This window comes from Epinephelus lanceolatus, chromosome 7 (assembly GCF_041903045.1).
Source record: "Epinephelus lanceolatus isolate andai-2023 chromosome 7, ASM4190304v1, whole genome shotgun sequence".
Classification (NCBI taxonomy): domain Eukaryota; kingdom Metazoa; phylum Chordata; class Actinopteri; order Perciformes; family Serranidae; genus Epinephelus; species Epinephelus lanceolatus.
The window spans coordinates 27,379,679-27,394,615 of record NC_135740.1 but is presented as its reverse complement, the minus strand read 5'-3'; the positions used below and the strand labels follow the sequence as shown (position 1 = coordinate 27,394,615).

The window sequence follows — 14,937 nt, the reverse complement described above, 5'->3', positions numbered from 1 at the left end:
GTATTTAAAGTACTCCCTAGGCAGAATGGCCCATTTCAGAGCGTTACAATATACTGTATATACATCAACTGAATTAGTATTGATCCATTACCATGTCATTTTAATGTTGTAGCTGGTCGAGGTTGAGCTAATTTTAGCAACTTTATATCCCATTAAAGAGCTCAATCTATAAAAATGCATCATATTCTATAAACTGATGATTTATTTAATAAGTAAAGTAGGCTATAGTTAAAAGTATTAATAACCTTGTATGTCAAGATTATACTTTCAATTCCTTATGATTTCCTTATTTCCTTGAGAGAGAATCTAAAGTGTGAATGAGGTGGAATGAAGGAACTGAAATCAAGAAGCTGAAGTCATTGTAGTAGTAGTTACCGCATCAAAACACAGAAACCAAAATAAAGAACTTGGTTACAATACCAGACAAAAATAAGCATGGGAACAAGGATCCATAGTGGTATTAAGGATGAGATATAAGAGATTTAACTTTTTCTTTTTTTTTTTACCCTTTTGACAGAAGACAAGAAAGGTTTGTTGAGACTGGTGGTAAGATTTAAAAAAAATTCCCTTCTAAAATGAACTTGAGAAGTATAAGGTAACATAAAATGAAATTACTGAAGTAAAGATAAACCACTTTAATACTTTCCACAACCACGTACAGATGGATAACAGAGTTAAAATATGAATAAATGAGAATGCCAGTGTTCCCATACAGCCTATAAAGGGTCAATGACTGGTGATGAGGGTTAAAATGATGACAATCATATGGTCTGGCCTCTGCAGTCACCGAACCTCAACCTATATCAACATATACGGGGCATTTTAGGCCAATGGTTCAATTGTCCCTCCAATGAAGCTGCAGAGATTTGATCCTAAGGGACATTAAAGCTGTTCTTTTTCATTAAATTGTCACCCTGCTGTAGATTATAAAATGTAGACCTGTGCAAAACCTTTCAGATAAAAGCAAACACTCAACCAAGCCATTTTACAAATGTTTTTATTAAAAATATATTTTAGTTTATTACAAAAGTCAGTACCTATATCCTAGAAATTAATATTTACAATGAAATTCGGACATGATAAGATTAAAAAATACTACAACAGATCTAAAAAGGTTAAATTTGCCAGCAAATAAACCTGTAGTTCTACCACAAAATCACAGAATGACTCATTTGTTAGTGTTATTCAGTGAACACCAATCCTCTATCCCCAAGTATGTTTACATATTCCTTTAAACAGGAGTGTAAACAAGTTCTTAGTTCTGTAATCAATGACAATGCCACCCCAGAACTGTTTGCCTCTTGGTCATGATTACACCGTTGCTGTGCCCCCTGTGTCCAGGGGCCTGTTCAGTGTAAGTGGGATGGATTGTCTGTGCTGATGTGGATCACAGAGTCCCCTCTGTGCTGTAAGAAGGGTTCCCAAGTCCATCAGCAGAGTCTCTTTTTGCCTTTTTACGCATTTGATGCATCCAGATGATCACAGCTCCGATGATGAGGAGCAGAAGGAGGGCGACTCCTCCTCCGATAATCCCAGCCAGCAGTTTATGGTCAGAAGATTCAGGAGGGTCATAGCGTTTACAGGAGAATTCTGATGGGGGGCTCTGTCCTGCATTGTTCACCGCCGCCACACACACCTTGGTCCCAGCTTCCAAAGATTCGAGCAAACCTCGTCGTGAAACGTCCATAAACTGCAGGGGTTCATGTCCGTCTATCACCACTCTGTACGCGGTCACCACAGAAGATGGAGCACACCACTGGACCTCTATCTTCCCTCTGTCACGCCCTTCACTGACTGGCAGCAGCCCTTGAATACGTGGTGCATGAGGAGGTTCATCGGCCCTGCTGACCCCGGGACAGAGGCACCTAGTCCTTTCTGAAATCTGCTCGCAGGGCTCTTGATTCTCTGAGCAGGGGTTGAATTGGCAGAGCTGGGGTGCCTGAAGAAGGACAGTTTTCTTCACGGAGTTCACCACCTCAGTAGAGGGCATGCGTGTGTGAAAGAAGTCATCATCATCATCATCATCATAGTCATCGTCTGAGCCCATAGCAGCGTATTTGATCTGCCGGTGAGTGTCAGGAGGGGAAGTAGAGGCGGCATGAGTAGTGAGGTGGGAGTGGAGGAGAGGCGAGGCTCCCAGGAAAAGGAGAAGCACAGCAAGGTTCCACAACAGTGACGTCATCTCTATGGACAGAAATGACAAAAGATGAGAATGATATATAGTCATTGCAATATTAGTCATTGCAAACACAGAAAAAGGATATAGATGGATCACTGGCACAGTATGTGTATCCACGCAGTCGTAGAGAGGAAATACATCTTCACTGGTCTATTAATTTCTTTTAACCTCATATCTTAAAGGCTTAGTGTGCAGGATGTAAGGGGATATATTGGCAGGAATGGAATATAATATTATAAGTAAATTTTTTAGTGTATAATCACCTGAAAATTAAAATCTTCATGTTTTTGTCACCTTGGAATGATGTTTATATCTACATAAAGAGCAGTCCACATCCAAGGAGTCTGCTATGTTGGATTGTTATGTTTCTACAATAGCCCAGAACGGACACACCAAACACTGGCTCCAGATAGGGCCCTTTTTGTGGTTGCGTCGGCCACTCTAGCTGGCAGCCCTTCCGTGCCAAACGGCATAGAAACCGCCTCATTCAGTGTTTTTACCAATTTAAATAACCAGATCCACTTGTTTTGGAGAGAAGGACACCTCTGCGGGTAATTCTGCTCTCCATAAAAACCGCCGTCTGACTCTTTCAGCTTTGATATCAGCTTTTACTATTTTACTATCAGCTCTAATTTTGACCAAAAACACGCCGACTGCTTCATCGACAATACACACATCAGAATATGTGTTCAGGGGCCTGAATCATGAATTACATTCGATAAAGCCTGTCTCTCTATGAGTTATTAGGCTCCACTGAACATGACGCACAGCTGCTTACATTAGAAGATCAGACGAAACACTGATTTTTAACACAAAACTGCCTCATTCAGTGTTTTGTCCAGTTTTAATAACCAAATCCAGTTGTTTTGGAGAGGAGGAGACCTCTGCAAATAATTCTGCTATCAGAGAACAAAAGTGAGCACAAATTAGCAGGTGCTGGTGGCCCGCAAAACACGTTGACTGCTTCGTCGACAACACACACATCAGAATATCTGTTCAAGGGCCTGAATCATGAGTTACGTTCAACAGAGTTAGTCTCTCTATGAGTTATCGGGCTCCACTGAACCTGACACACAACTGCTGACATAAGACGATTAGAAGAAACATGTAATTTTGATATGAAACTGCTTAATTCAGTGTTTTTACCAGTTTTAATCACCTGGTCTGTTTGTTTTGGAGAGGAAGAGATCTCTGTGGGTAATATGGCTTCTGATTAAAAACCTCCAAAACAATGAGCACTGAAGATATCTTAATGGGGAGTGCATCCTTGGCACCTTGGAGAAGGTTCAGCTGTTTGTAATCTGCATTCCTCACTGCTAGATGCCACTCAATCCTACACACTGCTCCTTTAAGATAAAACCTTCAATTTCTCATAATTTCCTTATTCGCTTCAGAAGAAATCTAAAGTGTGGATGAGGAGGAATAAAGGAACTGAAATCAAGAAGCTAAAGTCATAGTAGTCGACGTAATAACTGCGTCAAAACACAGAAATGGAAATACAGAACTTGGTTACAATAGCAGACAAAAATAAACAAGGCAATAGGGATCCACAGTTGTACTAAGGATAAGAGATATGAGACTTTAAGATATTTTCCCCTTGTGACAGAAGACAAGAAAGGTTTGCTGAGCCTGACGTATATCAAACTTCTTTGTCTTGTTGACTGAGAGGCCATTTGACCAAAGTTTACAGCTTGGAAATGGATCTGTGTATAATCAAACATTTGCGGTGTTCTAGTTTCCATCCTGTAAACAGCCTTAGATAAATAAATGCTGAGTGCTGGAAGAAAGAAATACAACTATTGGGGTGACCCAATCAGCACTTCCACTGTCTCCTGGCGCCAAGAGTTCTGTGGGAACCCAGAGCTGGAGCACATATGGATTTTCACTTGACACAGCAATACTGTTCGAGCATCTGTTCTCGTGACTTAAATGACTAAAACTCTAAAAGTAAACACCAAACCAGTCCAGCGTTTTGCATGTAGTCAGCACATATCAGAACAGTCATAGTAGTGACTGGAAATAAAGTGTAAGAAATGGTTTACTGTACCTACTTGATGGTGGTGGATACTTAGAATCTTCTGTACTCTGTCTCTCTTGTTCTGTCTCTGTCTTCTCTCACAGCATACTCACTACAGCCCTCAGCTCTCACACTGTCTTAAGCTGTTTCTCGCAGACTCTCCCCTCCTCCTCAACACCCCCTCATTTTCTCCCCTCGGTGCCTCTCCCTCCCCCTGTACTCTTTCATGCTCTGCCTCGCTCCTCTGTCTTTTTTCACATCACGGCAACCTCCCTTTCCCAACTTCCAACCAGTTGCTCTTCTATATTTCTTTGTTTGGAATTTTTGAGAGAATGCGTGTCGGCACAGTGAATGTGTGTGTGTGTGTGTGTGTGTGTGTGTGTGTGTGTGGGGCGGGGGGGGGGGGGGGGGGGGGGGGGGCACCAGCATGTGCCCGGGTGTTGCTCAGCATATTAATTTGCTGGGCAGTAGCAGGAGGCAGGCTTGTGCTTGTTGCAGTATGTGGTTGCATAACAATCCGTAGGTGCAGCAGCCTGTTTTTGATTACCTTTAAAATTTCCTGCATACTCTGCAGGTGTTCTCGTGGAAACCAACAGGACATAAGGTCACTTCAGTGTGTTTATGTGTGCCTGTCAGAGTGGGGGGTGAAGAATGCATGCATGTGTATTTATAATAGACCCCCTCCACATCTTCTGTGGTCCCCGTTGTGACAAGCTGGCTGCAGGGGAACGATAAAAGCTCTCTCCGCTCTCCTCCTTTTATGGGGTAGAGCTGGCAAAGAGGCTGAGTTCTTTCTTCTTCCAAATGCCCGCATTGTACTGATGAGGGGAACTCTACCCGGGCAGGAGCCTCCTTATTTCCCAACCTCAGAACTCAAATGACTTACTCAAGCTACACCAGTAAACATCCTGTTGACATCTGCTTTGCCTTGCAATAAATGGTTTCATTTAAATTTGAGTCTGTTTATTATTAAGTGTGTTGTGCATTTACAAGGAATTTCTGGAGGAGCAAAACCAACAACGTAAAGCAAACCGCAGTTAAGAGAGGTTGTGAGAGTATGCACTTGCATGTACAAATCAACTTTTCATGTTCACATGAAGACAAAGTTATTTAATAACATGTTCGCAAGAAAAGGGCTGAAACAATAAATCCCTGGGAGATGAATAAACACTGTAGACAGATTTAAATGTATGGCCACTTTAACTGTACAGCAGGGAATAGAGTATAGATTTATGTATTATTGTTTCTGCATTAAATTTTTGGGGAGAGAATTTGGTGTTCAGAATGATGTATGAATATTGTGTGTTCAGTTCTATGCATGAATTAGTTATACATGTACATGCTAAAGATTAATAGAAGTGGGACAAAGTCACTAGTAAGTTTTTGTACTCCTAAACTTTGAATTTCAAGTCCTAAACAAGTCAAATGCGTTCTTCACTAAATGTATTTCAACAACAAAGTAATAACATATTACATTTACTAACACTGTGAATGCTTTTTAATATTTGTTAAAACATGTTTGTTATAATAAGTTTGACTGAACTCAATCATGAAAAAGTAATGCTGACATGACACTTTCATCACACATAGCACTGTTAACCAGCACCACAACAGAATTTAATTTTGTATGTTTCTGTCCATATAATGTCTATAACTTTCTCTTCCCAAATTTGAAAGACATTTTCTATTTTTCCCTTAGGGTGTTATTGTATGTTGTTGCATGTTTTATGTGTAAATGAAATTAAAAGAGTCGATTTAAGAAATAAAGGGAAATTAACTGATTTGCAGCACACTAAAGTCTAAATAGTGTACTTTTTAGTCTTTGAACATGTTGGAAATTATCAGGTATTTTCAAGTCACAAGACTTGAGTTCATGTGAAGTTAGGAGTCATTAGTGTTGTTGAGTTGCAAGTCTTTTTTGCTGCTGTACTGATTTGTAAGTCAAATCTAAAGTCACAAAGTTGTGACTCAAACCTGATTTACGTCAAATTCAAGTGACTTGACTCCATATGTTTGCAGATTAAGACTGAAAGTGAAAGAATCCAAAACCTACTTAACTTCAGAATAAAATTAGCTGTAGCCTAAACAGTGGTGGGTGAAGTCTTTACATCTTGTACTTTAGTAAAAATAGCAATACCATACTGCCATAGCGGGTAATCTCCCTTCATACATTTGTGCTTTGATTGAACAGAGATCTGACTGCAGCTATAGTCTGAGATCTCAAGACTTAGTTTTGTTGTCTGCTCCCAGTGCACGGACTGAGCTGGGAATGGCAGCTTTTATGTGCTCGCTGGAATTCTCTTACACATAAACATAAACAACATAAAAGCAAACTGAAAACGTCTCTTTTTTCCACAAGCTTTTAGTCGTATTTTTAAGTGTATTTTTTGTTTTAGGAATTAGTATTATCATTGTCATTATCTACCCTTTTTTAAGAATAATGATAATAATACATTTTAATTTTGTTTTTTATCATGTCCTGATTGTTTTTATATGTGTAGCACTCTATTATCTTATATGATATTTTATGTTTGTCATGTATGATGTATCTTAAGCACATTGAGTTTACGCTTGTCATATGAAATGTGTGATATAAATTAAAATGGACTTGACTTGACTCTGCTCCTCTTTCTTGGAATAACCTTCAAAAAGAGTTCAAACTACGTGAACTGAGACAATATTTCTACATGTTACTGTATATCTTTTATGATCTTTATTGTGTTGTTGTTTGGCTATAACGTTTTTTGAAATGCTGCTGACTTGGCCAATTCTCCTATGTAAAAGAGATTGTTGATCTCAATGGGGATAACCTGATTAAATATGGGTTAAATAAATAAAAATAAATTTAAAAAATTGCAGTTTTGCAAGTTTTGCATTGAAAAATATACTTGAGTACATAAGTATTTGCATCGAAATATACTTAAAGAACGAAAAGTGCTGATAATGCAGAATGGCCAATTTCAGAATAACATACATTATATTATTGGATTATAAATATTGATTCATAGTTAATTTGTTGAATATATTTTGTATTATTATTCTGAAAAGTAACTAAAACTGTCAGACAAATGTAGTGGGAATGACAATATTACCCTCTGAAATGTAGTGGAGTAGAAGTGTTAAGTAGCAGAAAACTGTAATAATCAAGTTAAGTACAACTATTTAAAGTTTGTATGAAAGTAAAGTACTTGAATACTTAGTTACTTTCCAACACTGAGTGTAGTTTTTCATACTAGTAATCTGTCTCCTAATTGCAGAGTGAGCTTGACGCAGCACATTGTTTGCTCATTCCAAACTGGCAAAGGGGCTGAATTAAATTAATCATGACATTACATTTCTAGTGGGTCTAGAGCTGAATGGCAGTCTGTGGCAATCATTGTTAATTTTATCATCATGTGCTGGCTCAAAGAGAATGAGGGTGAGTCATGAATGAAAGCGTGACAAGTCCTTTTTAACGAGTTTTCTGTAAAATTTATTGTTTGTTGCAGAGATTCTAGGGAATGAGCTGACGTTTTGAAATCTACTACATGGGACTGATTGGAAAAGGCGGTGCCTGGGAGGCGAGAGACGTCAGTGATAGCTTTGCACCTCCTGGTTCTTGTTGTCACATGGAGGCCATGTTGCATCCAAATGATCTTTTCTCTCTTGGCTAGATGACACACCCAGCTGTGTTTTGCAATGGCGGGTGGCTGCTTCCAGCCAGATATTTCTATAGAAGGAAAAAGAAAATATGCAATGGAAAAGAAAATTGGCCCTTCTTGGAAGAGACTGAAATGTTCAGCTAATCATATGTCTGTTTTAGATCTTGGGGAATCATACAGTTCCCAAGACATTTTTAACATTATTTACTGTTTAACTATGAGTATCTGTTGGCTCTTGTGATCTCTTTCCAGCCTGAAATATCTCATCAGCTACATCAATTACCATGGAATTTGGTATTTATTGTAAGTTATTACAGAACACAATTTAGTGGAAAATTCAGACGTACATGTGCTGATAAGCCATCGTAGATGTTGATCAAAGAGGAGGGCTTTTCCAGCTTCAAGCGTCAAGTTGTTTTGACTGCATGAGACAACCATCTCTTCCACCCCCCCCATCTGTCCTCTGTCCACAATGTCTGATAACTTCGAACAACCTGCCCGAAACTGCATAGTACAGGTTGCTGTGACTTATCAGAAGTCGAAGTGATTCATTTCAACATTCATTCCTGAACAAGACAATGCAGGAACTTTGAGCTCCAAGTCGTTTCTCAGATTCCCAGTACAGTGGTTGTTATCAAGTATTTCACCAGCCGACTGCATAAGGTCATGTCAGAATCAGAATGCAGTTTATTGGGTTTCACATAGGAGGAATTTGGTTTGGTGTATTGGTGCATATCATATCTAGGGCGATAGGTCTAGGTCTACTCCTCTGCGTCCATCGACGTCGGTAGTGACCAAAAGAATGAGATCACGAATACAAGTGGCTGAAATGAGTTTCCTCCATGGGATGGCTCGGCTCAGCCTTCGAGTTAGGGTGAGGAGCTCGGACATCCGGAGGGAGCGTAGAGGAACAGTAGAGCCGTTGCTCCTTCATGTCGAAAGGGGCCAGTTGAGGTGGTTTGGGCAAGTGATCAGGATGCCTTCCGGGTGCCTCCTGCTGGAGGTGTTTCGGGCACGTCCCATTGGTAGGATGGTAGGGCACGTCCCATTGGTAGGTCCTGGGGCAGACCCAGAACACATTGGAGGGATTACATATCTTGTCTGGCGAAGGGGAGCTGTAAAGCGTTGTTGGGGAGAGCAACGTCTGGGGTGCTTTGCTCGACCTGCTGCCCCCACAACCCGACTTTGGATAAGTGGATGAAAATGGGAAAACAAACGGACCTGATGGTTTAAGCCAGTGGTTCCCAACTGGTGGGTCGTGGTTCCATTCTGAATGGACCACAAGTGACTCAGAACCGTGTCAAGTTTGTAAAATGCACTCTTTGAAGTGCCATTACTTGCTGTGGAATGAGTGAGAGAATGGACAGCAAACTAGCTCGACTACATGGCCAAACGCAAGTATAACGCTGAATATATTAAACTCTGTGGACCTTTAACCATGACTAAGGAAGAATCTGAGCCCTGTGGCTGGACCAGTTGGGAACGACTGATTTAAGCTGAATTAAAAAAAACTGAATAAAGCAGTTTTTATGTTAAGAATCAGTGTCTTCAATGCTGTTCAGCTCATCGCAGACAGGCTGCTAGCCAAAGCACCTGCTAATGTGTGCTCAGCCATCTGCTCTGGTAACTAAATGTGTGCTCGTCTTTTTTATGACCCAGATATTCAGGGAGTTTTTTAGCTCTGACCCGAATTATCCACAGAGGTCTCCTCCTCTCCAACACAAATGGCCCTGCACATGGACTCCTGGCCTAGCAAACACTAATGTGCGCCCATCTTTTTCCTCTCATAACTTAAGCTCAAGACGTTCAGCAGGTTTTTACTAGAAGCCAAATTATCCACAGAGGTTTCTTCCTCTCCAGAACAAACAGACCAGGTGAAAAAATAATAAAACCACTGAATAAATCAGCTTCATATTTAAAAAATCTGTGTTTCTCCAACGCTGCTTGTCACAGAGGGGCTGCTAAGTACAATGGCCAACACAAAAACGTGACTGGCCCTATCTATAGCCAGTATTTGATTTGTCCCTTCTGGGCTACTGAAGAAACATGGCGGTGGACTTATGTACAATATATCTGAACTAACATATAAGCATAAAACAGTTTAACTGCTAATTGTAATGGGCATACAACATTGTTAAAGCATCTCACCCTGTTCTTGAATCAACACAGTTTCAAATATAACGTGACATGGCACTGTATGTGTGTCATTGCTTCTTTTGGGGATCATAGAATTAGCCTGTGATCAATACAGCTATTAATACTGTATGAGTGAGCCACTGGAGGAGGCATTAGAAACATTTTGACCAGCTCGTGTGCTATTTGTACGAGTGAGCTCATACTTGTGTACGGGTTGGATTACATTGTAAAACCAAAGAGCTCCTCTCTTGTTCAAATAAGGGAAAAGGACAAGAAACAAGAATGTGAAGTTTTTACAGCAACCTCAAACCATCTGTGTTTTTTAGATCAACTTATTTTGTCTTGTGTACTTTGCCTCCGACTATTATATCCTTTATCACTTATCAGGGAGAAAACAAAAGGACTCTGAGCGCGTCTGTGCTCTTTGCTGAGTAACACTCATGGTCATGGGCAGGTTGGTCAATCCCTGATGAATGTCTAGACTTATCTTTTGGGTGAAACCAGGCGCTGCGCAAGAGGCAGACATGACAATGCTCAGATTGCACCACTGATTTGTCTTCACTGGTAGTGAGTTAAGTTGTCCTGGTATTCACCTTTGACCCTTAAATAGTTTTCTTCAAAGTGGGCGACATCACAAAGGAGACTGAGTTCACTGTGTACATTTTCCGCTGCCACTGACAGGCCAGCATGCTGGAGTTCTTTTCAAAACTGTTGCTCCGAAGCCTCCGAGGACAAAAGGAAGCCATAAAGTGAGTCATCCAACTCGAGAAAATGACTGGCCCGCCAGTGCATTCTCCCTCGCTCACCACTGCAGCGTGTTGGAGCATGCTGCTGAACATGTGTCGGACAACCTGCACGTATCCGTGCCGCCATCATGTGATCAAAGATAGCGCCACAATTTCACCAGAGCGTTGTAGAGTCTTACAGAAACTTAATGCTTTCATTTCTTAAGTCAATAAAGTAATAGACGATTAAGGCAGGAATTCCCCTCCGTTTAGCAAGTTAAAACAAAACCCTCTCCTTTCACATGCACTCACTAAGCCAGTCAGCCTCCATCCCTCAGTGTGACTTAATCAAACTCAAAAATGTGTGGGCCTCTCTCACAGATGCTCATTCCCTCTCCTACCCACACCTCTCCGAGGAGTTGAAGTATTCTAATTTAAACAGGAAGCACTACTGATGGCTATGTCCCCATCACCTTTGACCTTTACTTCATTCAAAAGGAATCCCAGGGTAGTCTTGCAATTGGACCCTCTGAAGTTGTGTGAACTGCTATTTTTAGCTTGAAAACACTGGAGCCAGAGTTCGCTATACAGTCTAACTGATCCTCATTGGGCTAATTTGAAACAGACGTGTGATGATGAAGCAGCTCCATCTGATGACGAGGTCCCACATTCCTGCCTCCACTACATGTTTGTGTGATTATAAACTATGTGGAATCAAAAGAGTGGGCTGCTTATCACAGAAAACATCCTGCAGCAGACAGAGTTCAGCTTAAATCCACACAGCTTAACTGAATATCCATGGATGTTGATAGATATTAACCTTTGTTTGGGGAGGAAAACTGTCATATTAATTTTACACGAGACAATTCAAGACAAGATTTACCTGGATTAAGTGCTGATGCTATGGCAACATCACATGTTGACATGTCTCAAGGTGTTTCCTGATGACACGCCTCAAATAGATTACACAATATAACATACACAGAGTGTGAGTGGAAAGTTGGCATGGTGGCCACACTGCACTGATGGCCATGGGTCATTACCTGCCAGTGTGACTGCAGGACTAGATTAAAATCAATATTTACAGAAGGCCTTTATACTGCAGCATGTTTGTAGTGGTCTAAAACACATCTCACCTATTCCAGATCAGCCTGCTCTCACTCTCAAGGTGTCAAAATACACTGTTTAGGCATGTGGCACCTTTTAACATCTGTGTGAGACGCATCTGGTTTTCCACCAACTCCAATGTAGACCCATCTGTGTTATTATTGGACGTTCAGAACAACGGATGCAGTTTAATGAGCGTGAAAGTGCACTCAGGGTGACCCAAGAGACTGGTGATTTAGACTGACAAACAGTGGTGGCAGCGTTTGTGCCACGCAAAGCAGGGTGTTTTGTAGTGACACTGCATTTTGAGCCGCATTTGTGCTACTTGCAGTTGGATGTTTTTTAGCAACCTCTGCTGTCTTTTCCTAACCATAACCAAATAGTTTTGCCGCCTAAACCTAATTGCGAACCCTCGCCTACTACCATGTTGGTGCCAATCAAACCCAGGTGGTTTTTTGCGACATTCGGGATCTTTTCCTAACCATAAAAAAGTAGTTTTGTTGCCTTTACCAAACCGCCAACCCCTTCACAACACAAAAGGCTGCCCCTGACATCATTTTAGTAACTCCAGGGCTTTTGCCCAAGTTGCAAAATATGAGTAGGGATGAGATCATGTTGTCTACGTGCAGTGGTGGGAAAACTACATTAAAACTGTAGTTCACCAGACTACTAGCTACTTCACAGTGAAAAGTATTAAAACTTTTAAGTAGTCCCCCAAAAAATTAGCTTGTAAAACTAGATTCAAAAAGTAGTTTAACTACATCCAAACTACTGTACTACTGAGTAAAGTGTATGTGTGTTGGATTTAGGGACCATATTGCGTACAGCCTAAAAAAAGGCATACGCAACTTCCCATGCAAATGTTGTGATGTACAAAACAAGAAGATGTGATGGGAGAAGCTCTGGCCTGTGCTTAGGAACATTTTGGAGACGAAAACTGGTGATGCAGATAGTGAGGTGGAAGCCTGATTGTAGAAATTGTCAAAAAAAAAAATTGGTGCACACCATTTTTGGCTTTTGTTTGTATGTATGTTTTTAGTATGGATCCTATGCACTGTTTTATAAATGAGACCCCAGTGTAGGCCAGCTCTCATAGAGGCAGCCTGAGGATGTGTTTTAAGTAGAGGACAGGTAGCAATTGTTGGGGTGGAATCAGGAAAATGCTAAACTTTTAGGGAAGTTCGTAGTATTTGATTGCAGACATCTTGGTTGCAAACCAGAGGTGATTTTTGTCAAATAGCAGGTGACTGTCATTAAATGACAATCGCTGACACTGAGAAAACATAAACTACATGATCCAAAGTAGTTGACTACAGGAAAAAACTACTGAGATTTGAATGTAGCTAATCTGTCACCCAGCTACTGCAAACTGTAGTAAAACTAGCACTTGAACTACAAGTATTTAATTACTCTCCAACACTGCATGATATGAAACAATTTGAATCAGTTTGGGATTGTTCTCTAAGTGTAATAATTTGGTTGACATTATATAAACATGAATTATGGTTAAAGTCAGCTGCCTACAACCTGTTGCACCATAAGGATAATAATATAATATTTATATGTCTAACACTTATCTAAACAAGGTTACGAAGTGCTTCACAAAGTGCATAGAAATAACAGAACAAAACAATATAAAGGAAATAAAACCTATAAAAATATGTTTTAAGCATGTTTTAAAAACGGGTAGTGTACTGGCCAGCCTAATCTCCTTCAGGCAGGGAATTCCAGAGCCTCAGGGCCTTGATGGCAAAAGCCTGGTCACCTTTACTTACAGCAGCCTCGATCTAGGGACGACTAGTGAGGGTAGGTTTGAGGATCTCAGATCATGACTTGGAGCATAGGCAGTCAGAAGCTCAGCTATATAATTAAAAAAACAAAAACAAAGACAAATACATGGGCTAAGTGATTGTGAACTGTAACATAGTAGGAAAATCAACTCCACTGAGAGTCAAACCTCGGGTCACTTCTGCCCTGAACAGCTCCTTACACAGAGTTTTAGCTCCACTTAGTGGTGAATACCTGTATTTCTCAGCTGTATCACATGAATCCAAAAAACACACAAATCCCCTGGAGTATCTCTGGGAAAAATTTGACAGTGGTTGTTGCCTGTTTGAGGTTATCTAATTGAATCTAACGGACTGGTAAATAGGTTTTGATTAGATTTAGTCTTTGTGCCAGGGGGGCACACAAGACAAACACACAGGATCAAAAGGGCACAGTGTGGCTAAAAGCATTTCATATTCTGAACACTTATATTGCATAGTTGGCATATCCAAAAAGATTATTATACAATCTCAGCTAGAGCTGGTGTTTTTGTTGCTCACTCACTTAAAAACTCTGCTCAAGTGTGAAATTTTTGCCTCTTTAATTATCTCTGCCTGAGGAGCCTCTCTTTCTCTCTGGCTCCCTCTCACTCACTTCATAAAGATGAATCAGAAGAGGCAGAACATCTTGTGTTTGGAAACGTTACGCTTGACCTACATGTCTAGAAACAAAATATAATTATCATCCCAGCCTGACTGCACACTATAAATTGTTGTTTTTGGCAGTGATGTAAGGAGTATTCAGATGTTTTACTTGATTAAAAGATAACAGTGAGACATGACAACATCTGTACATTCACTCCATCACTATACTTTGTGAAGCATGTATATATAACTTGAGCATTTCAATTTTATACTTTATTTCTCTGTTCAGTGGATCAGTTCAGATGACACATTGTACTTTCTACTCACCTACAAGGATCGCCTGTTGCAGTGACAGATACTTGATCATTTGTAGATTCATATTTTACATACATTACATAACATTACAACTGTTTAGCTGAAGCTTTTATCCAAAGTGACTTACAGTAAGCGCATAAACCATGTGGACACAACCCAAAAAATGGAAGCCGGAGTAAAATGGGGAGAACATGCAAACTCACACCCCAGGATTTGAACCCCACACCTCGGATTCAAACTAGGAACCCTCTTGCTGTGAGGCCTTTTTCTGCATAGATAGTCGGCAGTTATAAGGCGTTTTAAATCAGATCTCAAGAAATGGTTGTATGCAGGCCTATTTAAATACCTGATGTTTCGTTGTCTGTTTTCTTTTAATGTTTTTTTTATGTTTAATGTAATTCTTACT

At 40.3% G+C, this 14,937-nt stretch overlaps 1 protein-coding gene across 2 annotated transcripts; it reads right to left on the bottom strand.

Moving 5' to 3' along the window:
• Nucleotides 1–979: 979 nt before the first annotated feature.
• LOC117251920 (uncharacterized) lies at nucleotides 980–4,364 on the bottom strand. Of its 2 annotated transcripts, none has more exons than XM_033618495.2 (2): nucleotides 4,227–4,364; nucleotides 980–2,184 (listed from the first exon to the last, which is right to left on the bottom strand). In XM_033618495.2, exon 2 carries the CDS (start codon nucleotides 2,180–2,182, stop codon nucleotides 1,388–1,390), a length of 795 nt encoding a protein of 264 aa, XP_033474386.1. In that variant the 5' UTR covers nucleotides 2,183–2,184; nucleotides 4,227–4,364; the 3' UTR covers nucleotides 980–1,387. The 2 variants fall into 2 exon arrangements, with proteins under 2 accessions (XP_033474386.1, XP_033474394.1); XM_033618503.2 differs by having other exon boundaries at nucleotides 4,231–4,361.
• Nucleotides 4,365–14,937: the final 10,573 nt, after the last annotated feature.